Below are 24,213 nucleotides of genomic sequence, written 5' to 3' on the forward strand. Positions count from 1 at the left end.
TTCCAAGAGTTTTATATATTCAACATCTCCATTATTGACTGAGTCACAAAAATACTTTATCAGCGTGTCATTTAATTAATTTTTTAAATTTTATTAATTTTATTTTGCTTCAAATGGTGTAACAATTTTCTTTTTATTAACTAGAGGTCTGGTGCATGAAATTTGTGCACTCGGAGGGGGTGGGGTCCTTCAGCCCTGATTGCGAGAAGGTGCAGGCCAGACCGAGGGACCCCACTGGTACATGTCTCACTCAGTACCCATCGGCCGGACCCCAGCAGCAAGCTAACCTACCAGTTGGAGCATCTGTCCCCTGGTGGTCAGTGCACATCATGGTGACTGGTCAACCAGTCGTCTGCCCCGAGTGGTCACTGCACATCATAGTGAGCAGTTGAGCGGCCTTAGCATATCATTAGCATATTACGCTTTGATTGGTTTAATGGCCAACTCGACACAGCACAGTAGGCTTTTATTATATAGGACTAGAGGCCTGGTGCACGAAATTCGTGCATGGTGTGTGTGTGTGTGTGTCTCCCCCTCAGCCCAGTCTGCACCCTCTCCAATCTGGGACATCCCTCTCACAATCCAGGACTGTTGGCTCCCAACCGCTCACCTGCCTGCCTGCCTGATTGCCCCTGACTGCTTCTGCCTGCCAGCCTGATCACCCCCTAACCACTCCCCTGCCAACCTGATCGATGCCTAACTGCTCCCCTGCTGGCCCAATTGCCCCTAACTGCCCTCCCCTGCCGGCCTGGTCACCCCTAACTGAACCTCCCCTGCCAGCCTGGTCACCCCTAACTGCCCTCCCCTGCCAGCCATCGTGTGTCCACATGGGGGTAGCCATCTTGTGGAGTGATAGTCAATTTGCATATTGCTCTTTTATTAGATAGGATTTTATATGTTCAATTACTTTTAATGTTTTTTTAATCACTCAGTCCACTTGAATAACAAACACTTAAAAAGCTAAGAAAGCACTGCTATCTCTGCTGGAATATTTGTATTGAAGCCAATCACCCAAAAATGCTCATTTTCTAAATGTTTAGTCCCATTTCATAACTTCAATTTAAATAAACACACAGACTTGTAATTTTCAGGCTTTTTTTTACAGCTCCAGAACTGAAGGCTGTCCACTGAGGTGCAGAGACTTCCTATTTTCATTATTTCAGCTCTTACATATATTGTAATTCTTTACTGTTTCATGTGATTTAAGAGATTCACTTGATCTCTATCTTTTGACACCTCATCCACAGATCAATGAATATGGTGACTTACATAATGCACTAGAGGCCCAATGCATGAAATTCGTGCAAGGCCCTTGGCCCCGGCCCCTGCCCGCCGCCGCAGCCAGGGCCTCTGCCGCCTCTGCCTCAGCCCCCTGCCACCTCCCCACCCCCGCTGAGGCTTTGTCCACAAGGAAAGACGTCCAGAAGGATGTCCAATCTAATTAGCATATTATGCTTTTGTTATTATAGATAGTAAAATACCCACACATTTTTCTAAGCTCTTGGTTGAAATTCTAGGCTGTCTCCCCAGCATTATACAGATGCTGTCTATACAAAATCCAATAATGTTCTAATGTAAATATTTCTCCGTGAAACCATTTTTTCTCAAACACCATCTCTAAAATTTGATATAGTATTTCAGATGTTATTCCTTCCAATAAACTGCATTATCAAAGTCTTGCATTTTATATTTTAAGTAGACTATTAAAACTCATATGAAATAGTTGAAGTTTCATAGTGATTGTTATATCCTTATTTTATAAATTTAGCAAAATGGTGTTTTCTTATTTTACCATAACTTTCAATTGAAACAATAGATTATATTAATATATATTTATGCCCTCCTAAGTATTTCAAGGTTGAAAATGTGCTCAATTATTTTTAACTAAAAAGCAGGTTAAAAATTCTCATGGTACATTCTAAATGTTTGTTCTATTAACAGTTAAAATTGTTGCTTTTAGATTTTAAATGTGTCTTTATGTGAAACTGACTCTACATGTCTTACTAAGAATAGCATCTTCCTTACTTGAGCCATGAACTTTAACCAAACAGGGTTGCTACATGATTAAATATGTAAATGTTTAGCACTTCCAAATTTTAATGACACAACTTTTGAGCACCACTCACACCTGACAATATGTCACTAGTAATAATAAGGCAGTCATATTTTTTCTTGAAATAATCAAGCTGTTTTCCATTCCATAAATACAAATTATGTTTTATTTTGAATTCACTGTTGCACAGTATCAGAAGATGTTCCAAGCTGCAGTTCATTATTAATATCATTTCTTCTTTGTTCCCCTGCAGATTCAGAAGATTCATGTTTATGATGTTTAAAAAGAATGTTAAGAAATGTATTAAAATGCTATCACTATTCTTGGTGTTCTATTTAATATTTATTATAAATTATTAAATTTATAAATATCAACTCTGTATAGTATGACTAATTACATAAAATTTATGCACAAAAATAAAAGCAAAGTAACTACTAATTACAAAAGAGCACACTAACAATAAAACCAAAGTAAAAACTAAGCTATTTAGATGTAGTGATTGCTACATGAATCACAGATGATGATAAATAAAACTGTTAATTCTTATAAAGTACAATAGACCCTATTCTATTCAGTTTATCAACTTGTAAAAAGCATTTCAACATTTTAATAACCAGTATTACCATATTGGTTTATATTGGCCTGAATATTAGTCTTAGTTCCTTAATACCAGGCTTGAAGTGTATTTTATGAAATATACAGTTAACATATTTTACTGCATTTTTCTCAAATCTGCACATTTTATAAAACAGTCTCAATTTATACCCAAATTTTGAAAAACTGTAAATTCTCTAAAGCTAAAAATTCATTCAGAATCACATAATTTGAAAACAGAGCAAGTGATTTATAAATTGTGTCTATTCTACTGCTAAATGGCCAGAATCACTTTAGTAAATGAAAGTTTATAATCTTTTTTCCAGATCAATTTTTAATTCAAAGTCTTTAGGAAACAAATCCTTAAAAAATGTTTATAACGTATACTAAGATGACATGTGGACACTCTTCAACTTCACTTAAAACTAGCCAAAGTTAGAGCAAAACATAGCAGTTAGAAATTAAGACTCTCTGAGTGTATTTCTTATGGACTGTGAGACCTCACCTATACCTTAGCATCAAGCTTCGGATACAAAAAATACTTTATAACTGGTCATGGCTGGGTTTGCAAACAATTTTTTAAAATACCAATTCCCAAAGTATACATGGACTAAACATATTTAAATACCAATTCCCAAAGTACTAGACATATTTAAGAAAAAGTATTTACAATTTTTTTGATGGATAGTATTTTTAATCTATTCTTTTCCATTAAATTGTATTTGAATTGGCCAGATAACAAAACCATCAACTGTTTCAAACAACACAAATTTTGTCCAAAAGAGTATATATTGTTCTTACAATAAAGACCTCCCTAAGAGTATTAAAATTAACTTCAGAAATCTGGTGGGGAAAATTAATTAATTGGAAGAGGGAATTGTATTCCACTAAAAGCACCCTTTAGAAAGAAGGGAAGTCATGAATATTAAGAGGTACTGGTTCTAACTTGCTCACATCTGATAGATCAAAAATGTCTGTAAAAACACTGGGTAGCCGAAACCGGTTTGGCTCAGTGGATAGAGCGTCGGCCTGCGGACTGAAAGGTCCCAGGTTCGATTCCGGTCAAGGGCATGTACCTGGGTTGCGGGCACATCCCCAGTGGGGAGTGTGCAGGAGGCAGCTGATCGATGTTTCTCTCTCATCGATGTTTCTAACTCTCTATCTCTCTCCCTTCCTCTCTGTAAAAAATCAATAAAATATATTTAAAAAAAAACAAAAACAAACAAACAAACAAAAAAAAAAACACTGGGTATACAGAGAGGGGAGAAGGGCAGAGTTTAAATGTATAATATGGCCCTGGTTGCACAGGTCTTGGTAGTAAGGTAATTCAAATAACCTTGAATTTTTAAATGTTGAGTTAATATATATATGTAAAATATGTCTTCAGATATTGAGTAGTGCTCTAGGGAGACAGCTGGTAGGTCCTATTTTACAGGGGAAAATCACAAGGTAAAGCTGTTGGCAACACCCCAAGTTGTGATGGACTACCAAGAAGAGTATGAGAAAATACTCTCTCCCGAACCTATAAGCTTGAATAATAAATAAGCTAAGGAAAACCTCTGAGTACAAATCTTCTCTGAAGGAAAATAAAATCTATAAAAATTTCCTACTATCCTACTGTCTTTCCTATTATTAGGAATCTATAGATTGCTCTGAAGTTAAGATGATAGGAAATGAATATGATATATTAAAACAGACATTACCTTTATATGAAGTTTTCGAATTTCCTTAGCATTTCTATTTACATTTTTAAAACTCTATTTGCTCCACAGGTTAAGATTAAAAATAAATGATAAGACTTAATAAGAAACAAACAAACAAAAATAAATCTTCACATACCTGGCAAATCTGATGACATGCTTGATATTGGCGTGTGGTGGAATGGTACTGAGTAGTCTGTTAATGAAGGCGGAATAGCAGCAGAATCAACCGAAGTCACACTGGGCACCCTTACAGAAGACGGCTGATACATGAGAACCCTGTTTTAAATAGCATGGGAAATTACAAACAATCTGGCTGTTAGTTCACAGGACAGAAGGGCTGTACTACTGCACATTCTCAGTTGTAAATTCACTAAGTTTCAGCACGACTATATGGCAGCTACTCACTGCACAGCACTACCCTCTACTCTCCTCTTTCATTAACAGTCTACATTTTAACATGCATGTATATGGCTCTCAGCAGCTGTGACATAAGAGCGAGTCAACATTAAAACATAATGTACAGTGCTGGAGTAATACATAAAATGTTCATTCACAAGTAGAAATATACTTTGCATATGCTTTTATTAATGTAGGTAACACATATGGATATTAGTAGTCTTATCTACAAAAAAAGAATATATCCTAAGAATGCCGAAACACTAATTCGAAAGAATATACTAGCATGCACCCCTATGTTCGTAGCAGTATTATTCACAAACCCAAGATCTGGAAACAGCTCAAATGCCCATCAGTAGATGAGTGGTCAAAAAAGCTGTGATACATTTATACAATGAATATTACTCAGCCGTAAAGAAAAAAAAGAGAGAGAAACCAAGATGGCAGCATAGGTAAACACCGGAAATTGCTGCCTCCCACAACAACTACAAAAATACAACTAAAAGACAAAACGGACATCATCCAGAACTACAGGAAGGCTGGCTGAGTGGAAATTCTACAACTAGAAGGAAAGAGAAAAGCACACTGAGACTCAGAGGAGCTGCAGAAGTAAAGTGCAGAGGTACGGAGGTGCACGCAGCAAGGGCTGGCAACTGAGGAGGCGGCTGTCTTTTTGAATCGGGAGGGAGTCACAAGCCCCTGACTGCGCTGAACTCCAGTTCCGGGAAGTCCCTAGGGACCCAGACTCATACGGGGAGAAACTGGACTGTCTGGCATCGGGCAGAACTCGGAACTTGAGGGTGGCTTTCTCTCAGAGGTGACTGCAGGGATTACCCTGGGACACTGAGACTCGGGGCCCCTGAGGGCAGGGCTGAGGATCAGCCATAGCTGTTTGCTTTGCCCTGTTGATTCCCTGAGACCCTACTCCACCCAAGCTGAGGCAGAGACTTTTGCATATGAATGCCCTGGCCCTCTGCAATCTGAAAATTACCTAACAAACTGCAGCTGGGCCTCATCTGGGCACCTCCAAACCCCAAACAAGGAAGGGGAATCTGCAGATCTCTTTGTAGCTCCTGCTGGGTAGCCTCAGGCAGAGGCTAAATTAGCATCTCCTTAGATCCAAGAGCCAGTGTACCCAGTGGTCAGAGTGGGACCATCCAGATTACAACTCCTCAGATCCATAAGGGACACACTCAGGGGGCAGACTCAGCAAGCACCAAGTCTTGCCCCATAAGGGTGTCTTCAGCACAGAAGTTCTCCCACCGTAGACACAGCTGACTCTCACAGCCAATTGGCCTGGAGGTCAATTTCTCCCAGTGATACCTACAACAATCAAGGCTTAACTACAACAAGACTGTGCACAAAGCCCACAAAGGGGTGCACCAAGAGTGTCCACCTCAGGTAATTGGGGAGGCTGAGCCACTGGGCCCTGTAGGACACCTAGCACACAAAGCCACTCTATCAACACAGGGAAGCATAAAAAATGTGGAGACAAAGAAACAGGTCACAAATGACAGAAATGGAGGAAAGCAAACTACTGGATATAGAGTTCAAAACCACAGTTATAAGGTTTTTTAAGAATTTTCTAGAAACCGTTGATAAATTTAGTGAGACCCTGGAGGATATGAAAAAAGACCAACTAGAAATTAAGCATACACTGACTGAAATAAAGAATAATATACAGAGATCCAACAGCAGACAAGAGGATCCCAAGAATCAAGTCAAAGATTTGAAATAGGAAGAAGCAAAAAATACCCAAACAGAAAAGGAAAAAGAAAAAAGAATCCAAAAATACGAAGATAGTGTAAGGAGCCTCTGGGACAACTTCAAGCTCACCAACATCCGAATTATAGGGGTGCCAGAAAAAGAGAGAGAGCAAGATATTGAAAACCTATTTGAAGAAATAATGACAGAAAACTTCCCCTACCTGGTGAAAGAAATAGACTTACAAGTCCAGGAAGTGCAGATAACCCCAAACAAAAGGAATCCAAAGAGGACCACACCAAGACACATCATAATTAAAATGCCAAGGGCAAAAGACAAAGAGAGAATCTTAAAAGCAGCAAGAGAAAAAAAGTCAGTTACCTACAAGGGAGTACCCATATGACTGTCAGCTGATTTCTCAACAGAAACTATGCAAGCCAGAAGGGAGTGGCAAGAAATATTCAAAGTGATGAATAGCAAGAACCTACAACCAAGATTATTTTATCCAGCAAAGCTATCATTCAGAATTGAAGGTCAGATAAGATAAGGGGCTTCTCAGATAAGAAAAAGCTAAAGGAGTTCATCACCACCAAACCAGTATTATATGAAATGCTGAAAGGTATTCTTTAAGAAGAGGAAGAAGAAAAAGGTAAAGATAAAAATTATGAACAGCAAATACATATGTATCAACAAGTGAATCTAAAAATCAAATGAATAAAAAATCTGATGAACAGAGTAAACTGGTGAATATAGTAGAACCAGGGGCATAGAAAGGGAGTGGACTGACAATTCTTGGGGGGAAAAGGGTGTGGGGGTGCAGGAAGAGACTGGACAAAAATCGTACACCTATGGATGAGGACAGTGGGAGGGGTAAGGGCAGAGGGTGGGGTGGGAACTGGGTGGAGGAGAGCTATGGGGGGGAAAAAGAAGAACAACTGTAATAATCAGAACAATAAAGATTTAATTAAAAAAAAAGAAAGAAAGACTTTTTTTTTTACAGCATAGTTGGACCTGGAGATTATTATGCTAACTGCAATAAAGCAGTCATAGAAAGACAAATACCATATGATCACACTTACATATGGAATCTAATGAACAAAATAAACTGACAAACAAAATAGAAACAAAGGCATGTATACACGGCACAGACTGACAGTTGTCAGAGAGGATGGGATTGGATGAAAGAAGGTAAAGGGCTTAACCAAAAAACATATATATAGAACACACAGACACAGACCACAGTGTGGTGATAGAGGGGAAAGGGAGTGGGAGGGTAGTGGAGGTGGGGAAAGAGGGGGAAAATTGGGACAGAGACTTTGCTTGGGGCAATGATAATGTTTTATTGAGCTATACCCTTGAAACCTGTATGGTTTTGCAATAAAGTTATTGTCACCCCAATAAATTCAATTTTTAAAATTTAGAAATAAAATAAAGGACTCCTAAGATTTTATTTAAATCAGGGCAATTTATGAGTGATGCTACTTACTATAGTTCAACCAGAATTACTTCGTTCTAGCATGAGTTGTGTTAATTATTAGCACTCATTTTTTAAAAAAATATATTTTTATTGATTTCAGAGAGGAAGGGAGAGGAAGAGAGAGATAGAAACATCAATGATGAGAATCATTGATTGGCTGCCTCCTGCATACCCCTTACTGGGGTTTGAGCCCACAACCTGGGCCTGTGCCCTTGACTGGAATCGAACCTAGGATCCTTCAGTCCACAGGCTGATGCTCTATCTACTGAGCCAAATCAGCGCAGTGGTCGGCAAACTGTAGCTCGCGAGCCACATGCAGCTCTTTGGCCCCTTGAGTGTGGCTCTTCCACAAAATACCGGCTCTTCCACAAAATACCGACTTCTGCGCATGGACCACAAAGTTTCAATCGCACTGTATGTGCGCGCCCCCACGTGGTATCTTGTGGAAGAGCCACACTCATGGGGCCAAAAAGCTACATGTGACTCGCGAGCCACGGTTTGCCGACCACGGAGCTAGGGCAATTATTAACACACTTATCTGGGGATCACCTAAGCAAAGAAAGCCAATCCTAAAGATTGCCAACCTGATGACAATAGGCAGCAATGAGAAATTTAAAAAGATGACTACTCAAGATGTAAGATATAATAGCCAGAAATAAAATGTTGCCTACTGTGATACAATCTATCTTTCTAAGGGGGGTTATGAGTTTGAAATTAAACACACTTAAGCAACACTTTATAAATGGTGTTATATATATACACACAATATGTATATATAATTTTAACTATTATTTTAAGAAGCAGTATAAATATATTTCTTTTAAGTTCAGGAATAAAGAGAGATAATTTTGACTTCTTCCTATTTACCCCTCATTTTTTTCTTTGCTCAGGGTAAACAGAACTTAAGAAGAAAAACATCTTTAATATAAAGAAGAAATTAAGCAATATTATGGACCCTACGGGCTGATAGTGGCCAGCTTTTTGTTCGACATGTCAGTGAGGCTACAGTGGTAGCAGCTGCTCTCTGAGCTCCATGATGTTACCCAAGGATGACAAGAAAGGTGCCATCGGCCAAGAAAGACAAAGACCCAGTGAACAAACTGGGGGCAAGGCCAAAAAGAACTGGTCCAAAGGCCAAGTTTGGGACAAGCATAATAACCTAATCTTGACAAAAACACATATGATACATTGCAAGTTCTCAACTATAAGCTCATATGCCCAGCTGTTGTCTATGAAAGACTGAACATTGGCAGTTCCTGGCCAGGGCACCCCTTTGGGAGCTCCTCAGTAAAATACTTATTATGTTGGTTTCAAAGCACAAAGTTCAAGTAATTTACACTAGAAATACCAAGGATGGGGACCCCCCATGCCCAGCTGCTATTAAAGATTCAGAAACAGGTCCCAACAATTGTACATTTTGAAAAATAAAACTTTATTAAATAAAGGGGAAATGACTGGGACATGGGACATTAGGTTAACATCCCACAGTGCTGTTAGAAAACTGTAAGTTTAATGAGAGGCTCAGAATTCTGTAGCTGGAAGGGACCACAATAAAGACAAAGAAAATAAAATAGATAGAAATTTAAGGTAGAACCATGGTCACAAGCTAAACTAAGATGTCAAGTAGGACCTCTAGATGATGTCCTTTCTCTTGTTTGAAACACTTCCTCTTATTGCTCAGATTATTAAATGAGTTAACAATAAATGATGACAGAGTTGCATGACACTCTTCATACTCTACAAACAACAAAACTATTTCATAGTCTCTATTTAGATCTCAAACCACTAAATAATAACTGACTTAAACACTTGAATCCCCTAAAACTAATTTGCATTATGACATGAGGCTGCTGTCTAGGTGTTATTCTTTAGTTTATCAATAATAGAGATATCACTGGAAAATGTGCAAAATGAAGCATTACTGAGAGTACATATATGACTGCTGGCAACTGAGTTAGTCTCAAAAATGAATAAATAACATGCTTTCCTCCTGCTTCCCCTTCTCTTCTTCTTTTGATATCACACAATGGAGATTTTATTTTGTCTTGATCCTGAATTAACCATTCAATTTGGATTAGATGTACAGGAAACAACCAAACTCACTTTCCTCCCCCGCCCCTTTACTTATACTTGTAGAGGAGTCAGATCAACATCCCAACACACTGTCATCATGGTCACATCTAATTATTGCATACTAGAGGCCCGGTGCACGAATTCGAGCACAGGTGGTGTTCCTCAGGGCGGGCTGATTGGAGCCACAGGGGGTTGGCTGGCTGGCCAGGGGGAGGGACCACAGGAGGTTGGCTGGCCGCAGGAGGTTGGCTGTGGGAGCACACTGACCACCAGGGGGCAGCTCCTGCATTGAGCATCTCCCCCCTGGTGGTCAGTGCACATCATAGCGATCAGTCATTTGGTCGTTCAGTAGCTTAGGCTTTTATATGTATACTAGAGGCCCGATGCACAAAAATTTGTGCAAGAGTAGGCCTTCCTTCCCCTGGGCTGCCAGCGCTGACTCTCCTCTGGCACCTGAGACCCGGGCTTCCCTCCCTCCAGCCACCCACAGACACCCAGGACCCCAGCCAGCTTCCCTCAGGCCCCGGCTTTGTGGAACATAGATGCTAAAATCCTCAACAAAATATTAGCAAATTGCATCCAGCAATATATTAAAAAGATCATACACCATGATCAAGTGGGATTTATTCCAGAGATGCATGGCTGATACAATATTTGCAAATCAACAAAATGTTATACAACACAAATTGAAAGACAAAAATCACATGATCATATCAATAGCTGCAGAAAAAGCATTCAACAAAATCCAAAACCCATTTTGGATAGAAACTCTCAGCAAAGTGGGAATAGAGAGAACATATCTCAACATAATAAAGGCTATATATGACAAACTTACAGCCAACATCATACTCAATGGGCAAAAACTAAAAGCATTTCCCCTAAGAACAAGAACAAGACAGGGATGTCCGCTTTCACCACTCTTATTCAACATAGTCCTGGAAGTCCTAGCCACAGTGATTAGACAAAAAGAAATAAAAGGCATCCAAATTGGAAAGGAGGAGGAAGTAAAACTCTCATTATCTGCAGATGATATGATAATGTACATAGAAAACCCTGAAGAGTCCACCAAGAAACTAATAGATTTAATAAATGAATTTGGCAATGTAGCAGGATACAAAATCAACACCCAAAGATCAATAGCTGTTTTATACACCAATAATGAATTCTCAGAAAGAGAAACTAAACAAGCAATCCCATTTACCATTTCAACAAAAAAATTAAGACACTTAAGAATAAATTTAACCAAGGAGGCAAAAGACCTATACTCAGAAAACTACAGGATGTTGAAAAAAGAGACAGAAGATATAAACAAGTGGGAAGATATACCATGTTCATGGATTGGCAGAATCAACATCATTAAAATGTCCATCCTACCCAAGCGAAATCTACAGATTCAATGCAATCCCTATTAAAATACCAATGGTAGGCTGGTCTGAGTGCAGTGGTGTCTTAAAATACCAATGGCATATTTCACAGAGCTAGAACAAATACTCCAAAAATTTATATGGAATCCAGAAAGACCCCAAATAGCTGCAGCAATTTTGAGAAAGAAAAACAAAGTTGGGGGAATCACAATACCAGATTTCAAGTTTGATTACAGCTTAGTACTGGCACAAAACAGGCATATAGGTCAATGGAACAGAACAGAGAACCCAGAAACCAACCCAAGCTATTACGCTCAATTAATATTTGACAAAGGAGGCAAGAACATACAATGGAGTCAAGAGAGTCTCTTCAATAAATGGTGCTGGGAAAATTGGACAGATACATGCAAAAAAGTGAAACTAGATCACCAACTTACACCATACACAAGAATAATCTCAAAATGGATAAACTACTTAAATGTAAGTCATGAAACCATAAAAATCTTAGAAGAAACCATAGGCAGCAAAATCTCAGACATCTGTCATAGCAATATGTTTACAGATATATCTCCTAAAGCAAAGGAAACTAAGGATAAAATAAAGGGGACTACATCAAAATAAAAAGCTTCTGCACAGCAAAAGAAACCATCAACAAAATGAAAAAGGAGCCCGCTGTATGAGAGAACATATTTGGCAATGATACATCCGATAAAGGATTAATACCAAAATACATAAGGACCTCATACAACTTAACAAAAGGAAGACAAACAATCCAATTTAAATATGAGCAAAGGACCTAAATAGACACTTCTCCAAAGAGGACATACAGATGACCAAGAGACATATGAAAAATGTTCAAAGTAACTAGTCATCTGAGAGATGCAAATCAAAACGACAATGAGGTACCATCTCATACCTGTCAGAATGGCTACCATCAACAAATAAACAAATGACAAGTGCTGGCGAGGATGTGGAGAAAAGGGAACCTTAGTACACTGCTGGTGGGAATGCAGACTTATGCAACCATTATGAAAAACAGTATGGAGTTTCCTCAAACAATTAAATATGGATCTGCCATTTGACCCAGTGATCCCACTTCTAGGAATATATCCTAAGAAACCTGAAGCACCCATCAGAAAGAATGTATGCACCCCTATGTTCATAGCAGCACAATTTACAATAGCTAAGATCTGGAAACAGCCCAAGTGCCCATCAACAGATGAGTAGATTAAAAAAACTGTAAAAAAGAAGAATCTCTTACCCTTTGAGACAGCATGGAGAGACCTGGAGAGTATCATGCTAAGTGAAATAAGTCAGTCAGAGAAAGAGAAGTATCACATGATCGCACTCACATGTAGAATCTAAGTAACAAAAAAAACTGATGAACAGAATGGACCCAGAGACATGGAAGCATGGAACAGAGTGCAGAATCTCAGAAGGAAGGTGGAGTGAGGGTGGGTGGGTAGGAGGTAATCAACCAAAGACCTTGAATGCATAATCCATGGACACAGACAACAGGGTGCTGAAGGCCTGGGGTAGGGTCGAAGCCGGGGGGTGGGGGGGAGGATGGAGGCTGGAGGGAGTCAATGGGGGGAAAAGGGGAACATATGTAATATTTTCAACAATAAAGAATTCTTAAAAAAAAAAAAAAAAGCTGTTGACATGTTGCTGCCTCCTCATAGAATTGGCAAATACACAGGCATATGTATATATACATTATCAATGTGTACACATATATTTTTTAAATTTTATAGTCTTATTCATTATTTCATAGTACAAAGATAAATTGCTAGAATGTTGCAAGACAGTGAATATTAGTATTCTAGAATGTATACTGGATCACTGAATTTATCACATTTGGTCCACACTTAAATATCTAAAAATGGGTTAACTTGAATTGTTATCCTAAAGCCTGAAATTAATCATGTGCTCCCTCCCACTTTACAATCATAAAAATATTAATATAATTTTGCAACCAATTCCTAATGATCTTTAATCCAGAGAAATACATTATTAACCTCTATTTTTTGTTTCCTATCTTTAGAATACCTCCATATTAATGACAAAACAACATTCAATTTCCAGGGAATAGGGTAGGGACATAATATTTAAAATGATCTTTTCATGTACAAAAATATCAGAGGTTTTCTAAATGTCTTAAATTAAGGTGCCATTTTCTTCTGATAGATACTACATCAGTGATGGCAAACCTTTTGAGCTCGGCATGTCGTTTTGAAAAACCCTAACTTAACTCTGGTGCCGTGTCACATATAGAAATTTTTTGATATTTGCAACCATAGTAAAACAAAGACTTATATTTTTGATATTTATTTTATATATTTAAATGCCATTTAACAAAGAAAAATCAACCAAAAAAATGAGTTTGCATGTCACCTCTGACACACGTGTCATAGGTTTGCCATCACTGTACTACATGATTGCATTTAAGGATTATAGTAGAGTATGCAAGGAAGAGGTTAGAAGAATCACTATCAAAATGTTAACAGTGGTTATCTGTAGGCAGAATGCTTTTTACCTCTGGTGCTCTGTAAAACTGTAAGTTTTACAAAAACAGTGCCTCTTAAAAAATAACTGCTCACAAAATTTCTAGACTAAAACATAAAATAAGATTTCCTGGTTTTTCATTTCTATTCCTTCTGATTTGCCAGACACTGAGGCTAAGTTCTTTCATTAACTTATTGAAATCTTAAAAAAATCTCATGAGGTAGGCATTTTCTAACCCCACTATACAGAACAGAAACAGGAAGCTCAAGCAAGTTAAATATTTCATCCAACATCATGAATGAGTAAGCAATGGTATCAAACTTGGAATCCACACTTGTCAGATTCCCAATTCCATAGGCTTCTTTCTGTTGGTCTGTGATGCCAAATTTGCTACTTACATGAAATACTTACACGTGAGAAGATTTCAACTCTTACTTCCCAAAGATGGGAATATTTTCTTCTTTTAAATATTGAAAATACTTCAACTAAACAAAGGCAAATTAAAATAGCATTCTATGATTATGTAACTATCAAAGAGACATGTACAAACCTATCCCAATAACAATCAGTTCCAAGTGTAATAAAAAGTAGTAAACTATAAATTAACAAACCCTTTGGTTGGGCTGCTTTGTGTTTCTGACATAAAGATGCACTTCCTTTTGGCAGGAGGGTCTTCCTCTTCATCAGAAGAGCTTTCTATTGTTAGGTCTATAACATCCACTTTCTTCTTGCTTGCCTCATTGGCTACAGTCACTGAACAAGGCTTACTGAGGACACTTGAACCTGCATGTAGGGAACAGAAAAAAAGGAAAAAACTTAAGGTTGTGACACAAACTCTAGTCACAGGAGTCTTAATTGTGCAGCATGCCAGTAAAGCTACATACCCTGTCCCACAGAAAGAGACCAACTCCCTAACTCCAGACATCTCTCTGTAAAATGACTACTAACCTGGAGAGACAGAGTAAGCTCTATGCCTTGACAGAGAGCCAAAAGCCTCCTTCAAACATGCTCTTAGTTTTCTACCTGGCACTACCAATGGATATGCACATATCCCGCTGCTCACGGTGTCTTAGCAAGTAAGCAGTCACTTTATAGACAGACATCTGGAGTTAGGGGGCTGATCTCCGGCCATGAACAAGAATACGTGGTGTCACTGTGTTTTCACAGACTTGTTGCAGTGTTCAGTCAGAATCAGAATTTTCCATTCTAGCAAAGCAAGGGTGCTCATATCAAAGAATGCATAGACTCTTCACCAGAACTTGACAAAAATTTTCACCATGAAAAAACCCCAAACTTCTCACTTGTTATTCAGACATTTAAAATTTTCCTTATAAACTGTCTGTCTACTAATCACCTAGGTTCTCCTTTTTGCCCATTATGATAGTCTCATACACTCACCATTTCATAGAAAGTATATTGTGCCCTGCAATCTGTTTAGCAGTAAATGAATGCTAGTTGATAATGAAAAAGCAGCAGCAAGTAATCAACTAAATCACTATTTCTCTCAAAGATGCGGGAAACTTTTCCTTCATCATTCCACCCATTGGTTCAGTAACAATTACAGGAGACCGATTAACATTGACATTAATCCTGAACTTTTCCTCTCTTCTTACTCTGAACATCTATTATCCATTACATTATTACAACATCAATTACAGTCAAAACAAAACTCAAATGCAGTGAGTAGCCTATGTCAGATAAAAAGAAGTTTTAACCCTTTGCGGTCATATGTCTGCTCTCAGCCACCGCAGCAAGGAACCGTACAAATCTTAACTCTATTCATTCATGTATCAGTTCATAATTTCTCTGAAAGCTCTTAGGTGTCTAAGCGACCTTGTCATGAACCAAAACATTGCCCCAGCAAATCGGAGATATCGAAACTCAATATAAACAAACGCGGTCGTTCCACACTCGCCATGCAAAACACCGTGGCGAGTCAGTCGCCTTTTGAGAGTGAAGAAATCGACAAGCTTCGGAGATACTTCGCAGAATTTCAAATAAAGCTTTACAAATTACTTTTAACTGTAATTAGGCATTCTCGCTTGTTAAGGTATTTCAAAATAATACTCCAAAATGGCAAAAAGAAAGTTACCGAAAGAAGTGTACTGCGAATCTGAAAGTAACGATGAAGAGTTTTATTTTGGCACCTTGAATACTGACTCTGACGTTGAAAGCGATAATGTTTGTAGTGATTCTACTAGTAGTGACGTAGTTCCAAAAAAGAATTAATAAATCTTGTTCATCCTTCATAATCTTGCATGTTATGTATCACTGCTCTTTCAATGGAAATTAATTCCGACCAGTACGACACCCATGTCCAAATTTAATACGACTGCAAAGGGTTAAGTTCACCTATGGGTTTCAAAAACTCAAACTGCCTTTTGTTTCCCCACTCAGTGTGGACAGCTACAGGGAACTGAAGGATTAGTACTCACCCTACGCAACCAAGGCAATGGTAAAATTCCTTTCCACTTTTTTTTAAAAACTAACCTTTGATCACCTTCCTCTACCCTCCCTTAATTGATGAAGTAATCTCTCTAACCACACCTTCACAGGAACCAAAAGAGGTACTCTAAAAACAATTCTGAAAAACTGTCCATAGAAATGTCATTTATAACTTTTCATTTTGTAACAAACACCATATATTAAAATAATTTGATGATTTATTTTTCATTTACTTTACATATGAAAAATAACTATTAAAAGGCTGGTTAAAAGAATGGTATATAAACTTGGGCACATTTCTTAAAAGGAAGAATAAAAACCAGTTGGAGGAAATTACCTATGTAACAGATGATCAAAAAGATAAAGTTAGCCCTAACTGGTTTGGCTCAGTGGATAGAGCGTTGGCCTGCGGACTCAAGGGTCCCAGGTTCGATACCGGTCAAGGCCATGTACCTTTGTTGCGGGCACATCCCCAGTAGGGGGTGTGCAAGAGGCAGCTGATCAATGTTTTTAACTCTCTATCCCTTTCCCTTCATCTCTGTAAAAAATCAATAAAATATATTAAAAAAAAACAACAGATAAAGTTAGCAGCCCTAGCCGGTTGCTCAATGGTTATAGCATTGGCCCTCGGACTGAAAGGTCGCAGGTTTGATTCCAGTCAAGGGCACATACCTCATTTGAAAGCTCGATCCCAGCCCTGATCAAGGTACATGCGGAAGGCAACTGATTGATGTGGTCCAGGGGTCCTCAAACTTTTTAAACAGGGGGCCAGGTCACTGTCCCTCAGACCGTTGGAGGGCCAGACTATAGTTTAAAAAAAAACTATGAACAAATTCCTATGCACACAGCGACGACAAAAACACCCGGCAGGCCGCATGTGGCCCGCAGGCCGTAGTTTGAGGACCCCTGATGTGGTCACTCTCACATCAATGTTTCTCTCTCTGTCTCTCCCTACTGCTTCACCCCTTTCACTCTCTCTAAAAATCAAGGGGAAAAAATATCCTTGGGTGAGAATTAACACACACAAAGTTAGCAAACTGAGCTTCTAATGAGGTTCTAGTGGCCAATGTTAAGAATAAAGATAATGCTGCAGGAGTCTCACTGCTTTGCTCTCTGCTGACATTCTACACATACTTTCTATCTTTGTGCATGGTTGGCTGGATACTTTCATAGCTTCTTTCTTCGGTCTCATTGGACACCAAGAGCCATCTTCTTGGAATTTGATCTCATCCACATCAGAACAGTCACTGAGAATTTCCATAAAAAGGCTATAAACCAAGTAAGTAGAAAAATGTAATCAGTGGCCTTGTTCAAAAGTGAAATTATAACAAAGAAGTACTTATTACATTGGAGACAAAAGTAATGCTGACTTCAGTTTGTTTGTTTTGGTATTTCAATACTTCAGACTTTAGGACAACTATTAAACTATTATACCCCCTTCCTTCTATATTTTAGATCTTTAAAGGGCAATGAAAGAGTTAAATGACTTACTGAGTCATCTAAAAAATAGTGGCTAAACAGAAATTGATTGCAGTAAAGAACAACCTTCAATACAACACATAAAATACACAAAAGCAAACAGAAATGTTATTATACAAAATCTAACTTATAAGCTTATATTATCAAGGAAAAAGAATCATAGAGGTGGGGGAAAGAAGAAGGAATAGCAATATAAGTCTCAATAAATTTTTAAAATAACTAAGCATACAAATTATGTCCTATGACCAAAATAAAATTAAATTTGAAATCATCATCAGAAAAATATCTGGAAAATCCTCATATGTTTGAAAATTTACAAACAACCCATGGGACAAAAAAAAACACACACATCAAAAACACAAAAATAAATTAGCAAGTATTTTAAACTTTATGAAAGTAAAAATATAACAAAATATTTGAGCAACTAACCTTTGATCACCTTCCTCTACCCTCCCTTAATGGATGAAGTAATCTCTCTAACCCCACCTTCACAGGTACCAAAACAGGTACTCTAAAAACAATTCTGAAAAACTGTCCATAGAAATGTCATTTATAACTTTTCATTTTGTAACAAACACCATATATTAAAATAATTTGATGATTTTATTTTTCATTTACTTTACATATGAAAAATAACTACTAAAAGGCTGGTTAAAAGGCTAGTTAAAAATAACTATTAAAAGGCTGTTACCCATCTCTTGGATGTCCTTTCATAGATGGTCTATGTTGTTTTAAAAATGTTGCTAAAGCAGTACTTAGAGGAAAATTTATAGCACTAATACTAATATATGAAAAGCCAGGGGCCATCACGACCAAAACAACCAGACAGACGACCGAACAGCAGGCTGCGTGAGGCAACCAGGCTGGCAGCGGGGTTAGTGAGGGACAACCAAACAACTGAGCAGCAGTCTGTGTGGGGCGACCAGGCAGGCGGGGGCTGGGGGGGGGGGGTAGATATTTGGGAGCAACCAGGCCGGTGGGGGGGCAGTAAGGGGTGGCCAGGCCAGCAGGGGGGTGGGGGGAGTTGGGGGAAACCAGGCCGGCAAGGGGGGCAGTAAAAGGTGACCAGGCCAGTGGGGAGGGCAGTTGGGAGTGATCAGGCCGGTGGGGGTGCCAGTAAGGGGTGGCCAGGCTGGTGGGCAGGGAGGCAGTAAGGGGCGGACAGGCCAGGGGTGGGGGGCAGTTGGTGGCGACCAGGCCAGCAGGGGGGGCAGTTAGGGGTGATCAGGCCAGCAGGCAGGTGAGCAGTTAGGAGCCAGAGGTCCCAGATTGTGAGAGGGATGTCCGACTGCCATTTAGGCCCAATCCCAATCCCCAGGATCAAGCCTAAACTGGCAATCAGACATCCCTCGAGGGGTTCCGGATTGGAGAGAGTGCAGGCTGGGCTGAGAGGACACCCCCCCCCCCCCCGCCACATATGCAGGAATTTCATGCACTGGGCCTCTAGTCTTTCTATATTAGGAGAATGCAAATCAGTAAGTTCAGCTTCTATCTAAATGAAACTATAAAAAAAGAACAAATTAAAGTGAAAGTAAACAAATGGGAAAAGAAAAAAGAAACAAATGAAATAGAGAAAAATCAATGAAACAAAAATACTGGTACTTTAAGGTCAATAAAATCAACGAACTTCCAGTCAGACTTAAGCTCACTTAAAAAGTGGGCTTTGCCCTCTTTAAGACAGGCTATGAAATATGATATTGGGAAGCAAAAAAAAAAAAAAAAAAAGGACACTACTCTACCTCTTGCCCCCAAAAGAAATCATAAAGATAAAAGAGCCATTAACGACAGTTTTAAAAGAAGATTGAGTATAATAAAGCAGAAAACATACAAACATCTTGACTTTATGCTAGAAGAGAATTGATATGAGGCTGTACTGGAGACAAAGCTAATGTTTACCCATCTAAAATTAGACTTTCATAGGCAGCTTTTTTGTCACACACAGGACAAATCCAGGTGGGCTTCTTCTCATTCATTTGCAGATAAAGGGCAGCATCAAAACACTGTAGATGTGTACAAGTCACCGCTCGGCATGGGATTGTCAGCCTCATTTTCCCTAACTACAGGCAGGAAAGAAAACATGAGAAACCATTTCAGAAAGGAGAACAAAACCTCAATGGGAATAGTCAGTCATAAAAGTCTGAAAGAAGTCATACAAGAAGATCAAAATGAAAAAAAAATTCAAAAGAATTTATTTCCATCAAGGCTGCCACACATCTACACTAATAAAAGAGAAACATGCAAATTGGTATCACTCCACTACTCCCACAAGTCAATCAGAGCAACTATGCAAATTAACTCAACAAAGATGGCGGTTAATTTGCATACGCAGGCGCAGAGCGAAGACTGAAGGCTCCGGCCAGAGTAAAGACTGAATTCTGAAGACTGAAGAGGCTTGGCTTCTCCGCTGCCAAGCCTCGCTGCAGCCGGAGGGGAGAAGCCAAGCCTCGCTGCGGCCGGAGGGGAGAAGCCAAGCCTCGCTGCGGCTGGAGGGGATAAGAGGCTTGGCTTCTCCACTGTGGCTGGACCAAAGGCCTGAGTCCCGGGTGCCGGAGGAAAACCAGTGCCAGCAGCCCAGGGAAGGAAGGCCTATTGCGCAAATCTTCATGCAACGGGCTTCTAGTTTTATTAATATTCATCGATAGCCCTATAATTTAAAAAAATGTTTTCATGTTTTGAAAATAGGTAACATAAATTCACAAGTAGGATAACATCCATATACAATGAAAACATGTCTGTCACCAGTTCTCCTATTTAGAGAGAACCACTGTTACCAATCTCTTGGATGTCCTTTCATAGATGGTCTATGTTGTTTTAAAAAACATTTTCACCTGAATGGTGGCATGTGATATACAAAATTTTGAACCTTCTGTCACATAATATAAATTTATAACTTTTTCACATATATCAGTACAGAAAAAACTATCACAATATGAAGCTATCACATTTGATATGAAGTATATCATATGAAGGATTAAAACTTATACCTGAAGGTCTGCATAAAGCTTATGAATAGGAGGTCCTGGGTCCAAACACATGCCCGATAGGACCTCTGCCACCACCTCCCCTGCTGGCACTACAGATTTCTCTCTGGGTTTGACAACCACAGATTCTCAATTTCTAAGCAATCCCAATTTCATGTAATTCTATCCCTTTTTCAATAAAGATGTTAGTTTAAGTTAATGATAATTTTTTAAAAAGCTTCAAAATAAAAATAACTGCAAATACCACTTTCCAGAATGGTAGAGAGGTGGACTTATCAACCAAAGACCTTGAATGCATAACCCATGGACATGGACAATAGAGTGCTGAAGGCTTGGGGTGGGTACAGGATGGGGGGGGGAGGGGAGACAGGGACAGGTTGGAAGGATTCAATGGGGGAGAAAGGGGAACATATGTAATATTTTCAACAAAAATGAATTATTTTTTTAAAAAAGCTTTTGGCATTTGTTACTGCCTCCTCGTGGACTTATAATCAGAATATTTATTATTTTAGCCCAATGTAGCAATATGGTATATTGTTAAGAGAACTAAAATGATGCCAGAAGACCAAAATTGTTATCCTTGTTCTACTAGTTACTACTGTGTGATTTGGATTAGTCAATCTTTCAGTCTTAGTTTGCTCATCTGCAAAATGGGAACAACCCCCATACAGGTTTGCTAAGAAAGTTAAATAAGGGGCACATAATAGGAAATTGAGAAATTATTCTCTTCTCTCTCTCTCCCTGAAACAATTCTCTCTCCATTTAAAATTGTAGATGGCGAGGCAAAAGTAGGTTTACAGCCCTAGCTGATTTGGCTTAGTGGATAGAGCATCAGCCTGTGGACTAAAGGGTCCCAGGTTTGATTCCGGTCAAGGACACATGCCTGGGTTGTAGGCTCCATCCCCAGGGGGGGGCGTGCAGGAGGCAGGCAATCAATGATTCTCTTATCATTGATGTTTCTATCTCTCTCTCCCTCTCTCTTCCTCTCTGAAATCAACAGAAATATACTTTTTAAAAAAAGTAAAAAGAAAGGTTTATAGTTGTTTGTATGGAAATTAATACAATAATTAATTAATAATATAAGAATAAGCTCTATGTTTCGGCTACTCGCAACTGTAAACCTACTTTTCCCCACCCTATACATTTCTTATAATGATGGCTGGTTACCAAATGCCACCTAAACTGCATTATAAATTCCTGATTCCATATAAAGTCCCTCTCATATGGAAAGGGTCCCCTCCAACAGTATTGATTTTAAAGAAGCCTTCATCCACGATTCCTGACCTTTCCCATCTCTTCTCTGGTACTCCAATAACATAATTATATATGGCAAGTCTTTTGCTTTTTCATGTAAGTTAGCTTTCTCTCTCAAACTAGACTATTAACTTTCTGAAAACTTTATCAAATCTTCAGTATTTTCTCCCACAATTAGCTCAGTACTGAACACACAGGAGGAGTTATCTGCATTGCTGACCGATTCTCCCCTATAGTCTCTATGTTAGGAAATATGAAATAAAAATGATTGTGCAATTTAGAAGTACATTACAAATGAATTAAGACACCTTATACATTCTAACTCATTAAAGTAGAACCATCAATTAGCATTTATTAGGTACTAGCGATTTTATTACCATTTATGAGAGGCCCAGTACATGAAAATTCATGCACTTGGGGGGGGGGGGGTCCCTCAGCCTGGCCTGCACCCTCTCACAATCTGGGACCCCTCAGGTAGGGTCCCTAGGCCTGGTCCCTAGGGTTTCCTTCCCTCGGCTGTAGGCAGCTGGACCCCCAGCACCCCTGCCACCGGCGGCCTCCCTCTGCAGGCAACAGGCATGGGGTGCGATGGATTGGCTGGCCTTGGCCTCCCTCTGTGGGGCAATCGCTGGCTGGTTGCACACCTGCCACGGAGTCGCTGCTGATGGCCTGTGCCTGCAGGGGGGCATGGTCAGCCCTGCGAGGGGCCGTGTGCCTACCTGATCACCCCTAACCACTTGCCTGCCTACCTGATCACCCGATTGCTGGGGGGCGGAGCCAGCCCTGCGAGGGGTCATCTGCTTACCTGATCACCCCTAACCACTGGTATGCCTACCTGATCACCCCTAACCACTCTGCCTGCCTGCCTGATCGCCCCCAATTGCTTGCTTGGGGGCAGGACCAGCCCGGCGAGGGGCCATCTGCCTACCTGATTGTCCCTAACCCTGGGGTGGGCAAACTTTTTGACTCGAGGGCCACAATGGGTTCTTAATCTGGACCAGAGGGCAGGAACAAAAGCATGGATGGCGTGTTTGTGTGAACTAATATAAATTCAAAGTAAAAGTCTGAAAGAAGTCATTACATAAAAGGGTATGGTCTTTTTTTTTTTTAGTTTTATTCATTTCAAACGGGCTGTCGTTTGCCCACGGCTGCTAACCACTGGCCTGCCTACCTGATCACCCCTAACCACTTGTCTGCCTACCTGATCACCCCTAACTGCTGGTGTGCCTGCCTGATCGCCCCTAACCGATTGCTTGGGGGCAGGGCCAGCCCAGCGAGGGGCCATGGTGGTTCTGGTCTCTGGTCATTCCGGTCGTTACGCTTATGGTGGCTGGCCTTTTATTATATAGGATAGTTTGATAAAAGGAGCAAACAACTCTCTCTATAGGTTTATTATTAGCTGTGGATTATATATAGCATTACCTGTATTATTCTGAACCTAAAAACTCTCTTCCCCTACGATCAACTATCCTTTTACATCTCTTCTTGCTTAGTCACTGCCTGAAGAATGTTTGCATTCTTTGAAATTACAATGCTTAATCATGAAATTCCCAAATGGGAAAACGACAGAAGTTTAGAATCCTATATAATAAAAGCCCAATATGCAAATCAACCAAACGACGGAACGACAGGTGGAACAACCAGTCACTATGACATGCACTGACCACCACAGGGCAGATACTCAATGCAGCAGCTTTCCCCAGCCGGTAGGCTCCAGGCCGGCAAAGGCGGGTTCCAGCGGTGGCCCCCGACTGGCCCACCAGTCACCCTGCAGATCAGCCCTGATCGCTGGCCAGGCCTAGGGACCCTACTGGTGCACGAATTTCGTTCACTGGGCCTCTAGTTCTACCATAATATATCATTCATTCCCACACTTACTTTCATAGGAAAATTAGTGATTTATAAAAAGTAAAACACCCCAGAATGTTTTGTTGCTTTACTTACAGGGCACATCAAGGATACCCGAAGGCTAGTTGTAGCAATTTCACTATCAGGATCTGCAGTAAGTTTTTCTTTAACTTCAAAAAGAAGGAAAAATAATTTAAAATTTTTATATTAATTGTGGCATATGAACAGAATTATAGAAATATATATAATATTATTTAAAGTTTCCCCAAACACTCTGAATAGGTCAAGAAACTACAAAAGCAAATCAAACAAAATGTTAGGTATTAATGTATTAAAA

The 24,213-nt window shown here is 39.5% G+C and overlaps 1 protein-coding gene across 7 annotated transcripts in view; it reads right to left on the reverse strand.

The window, feature by feature from the left end:
• The window catches only part of PIAS2 (protein inhibitor of activated STAT 2), a 73,284-nt gene that overhangs the window by 6,070 nt on the left and 43,001 nt on the right, over positions 1-24,213 (reverse strand). For 6 of the 7 annotated variants that reach the window (XM_059707230.1, XM_059707232.1, XM_059707228.1 and 3 more), the window contains 5 exons: positions 23,973-24,046; positions 19,690-19,850; positions 17,449-17,582; positions 14,481-14,652; positions 4,487-4,626 (listed from right to left, as the gene is read on the reverse strand). In XM_059707230.1, coding sequence (XP_059563213.1) covers positions 4,487-4,626; positions 14,481-14,652; positions 17,449-17,582; positions 19,690-19,850; positions 23,973-24,046 — 681 coding nt within the window. Of the gene's footprint in view, positions 1-2,196; positions 2,301-4,486; positions 4,627-14,480; positions 14,653-17,448; positions 17,583-19,689; positions 19,851-23,972; positions 24,047-24,213 lie in introns of those variants that run through there. The other variant, XM_059707233.1, reaches the window with a different exon arrangement.

Source organism: Myotis daubentonii, chromosome 8 (genome assembly GCF_963259705.1).
Source record: "Myotis daubentonii chromosome 8, mMyoDau2.1, whole genome shotgun sequence".
NCBI lineage: Eukaryota > Metazoa > Chordata > Mammalia > Chiroptera > Vespertilionidae > Myotis > Myotis daubentonii.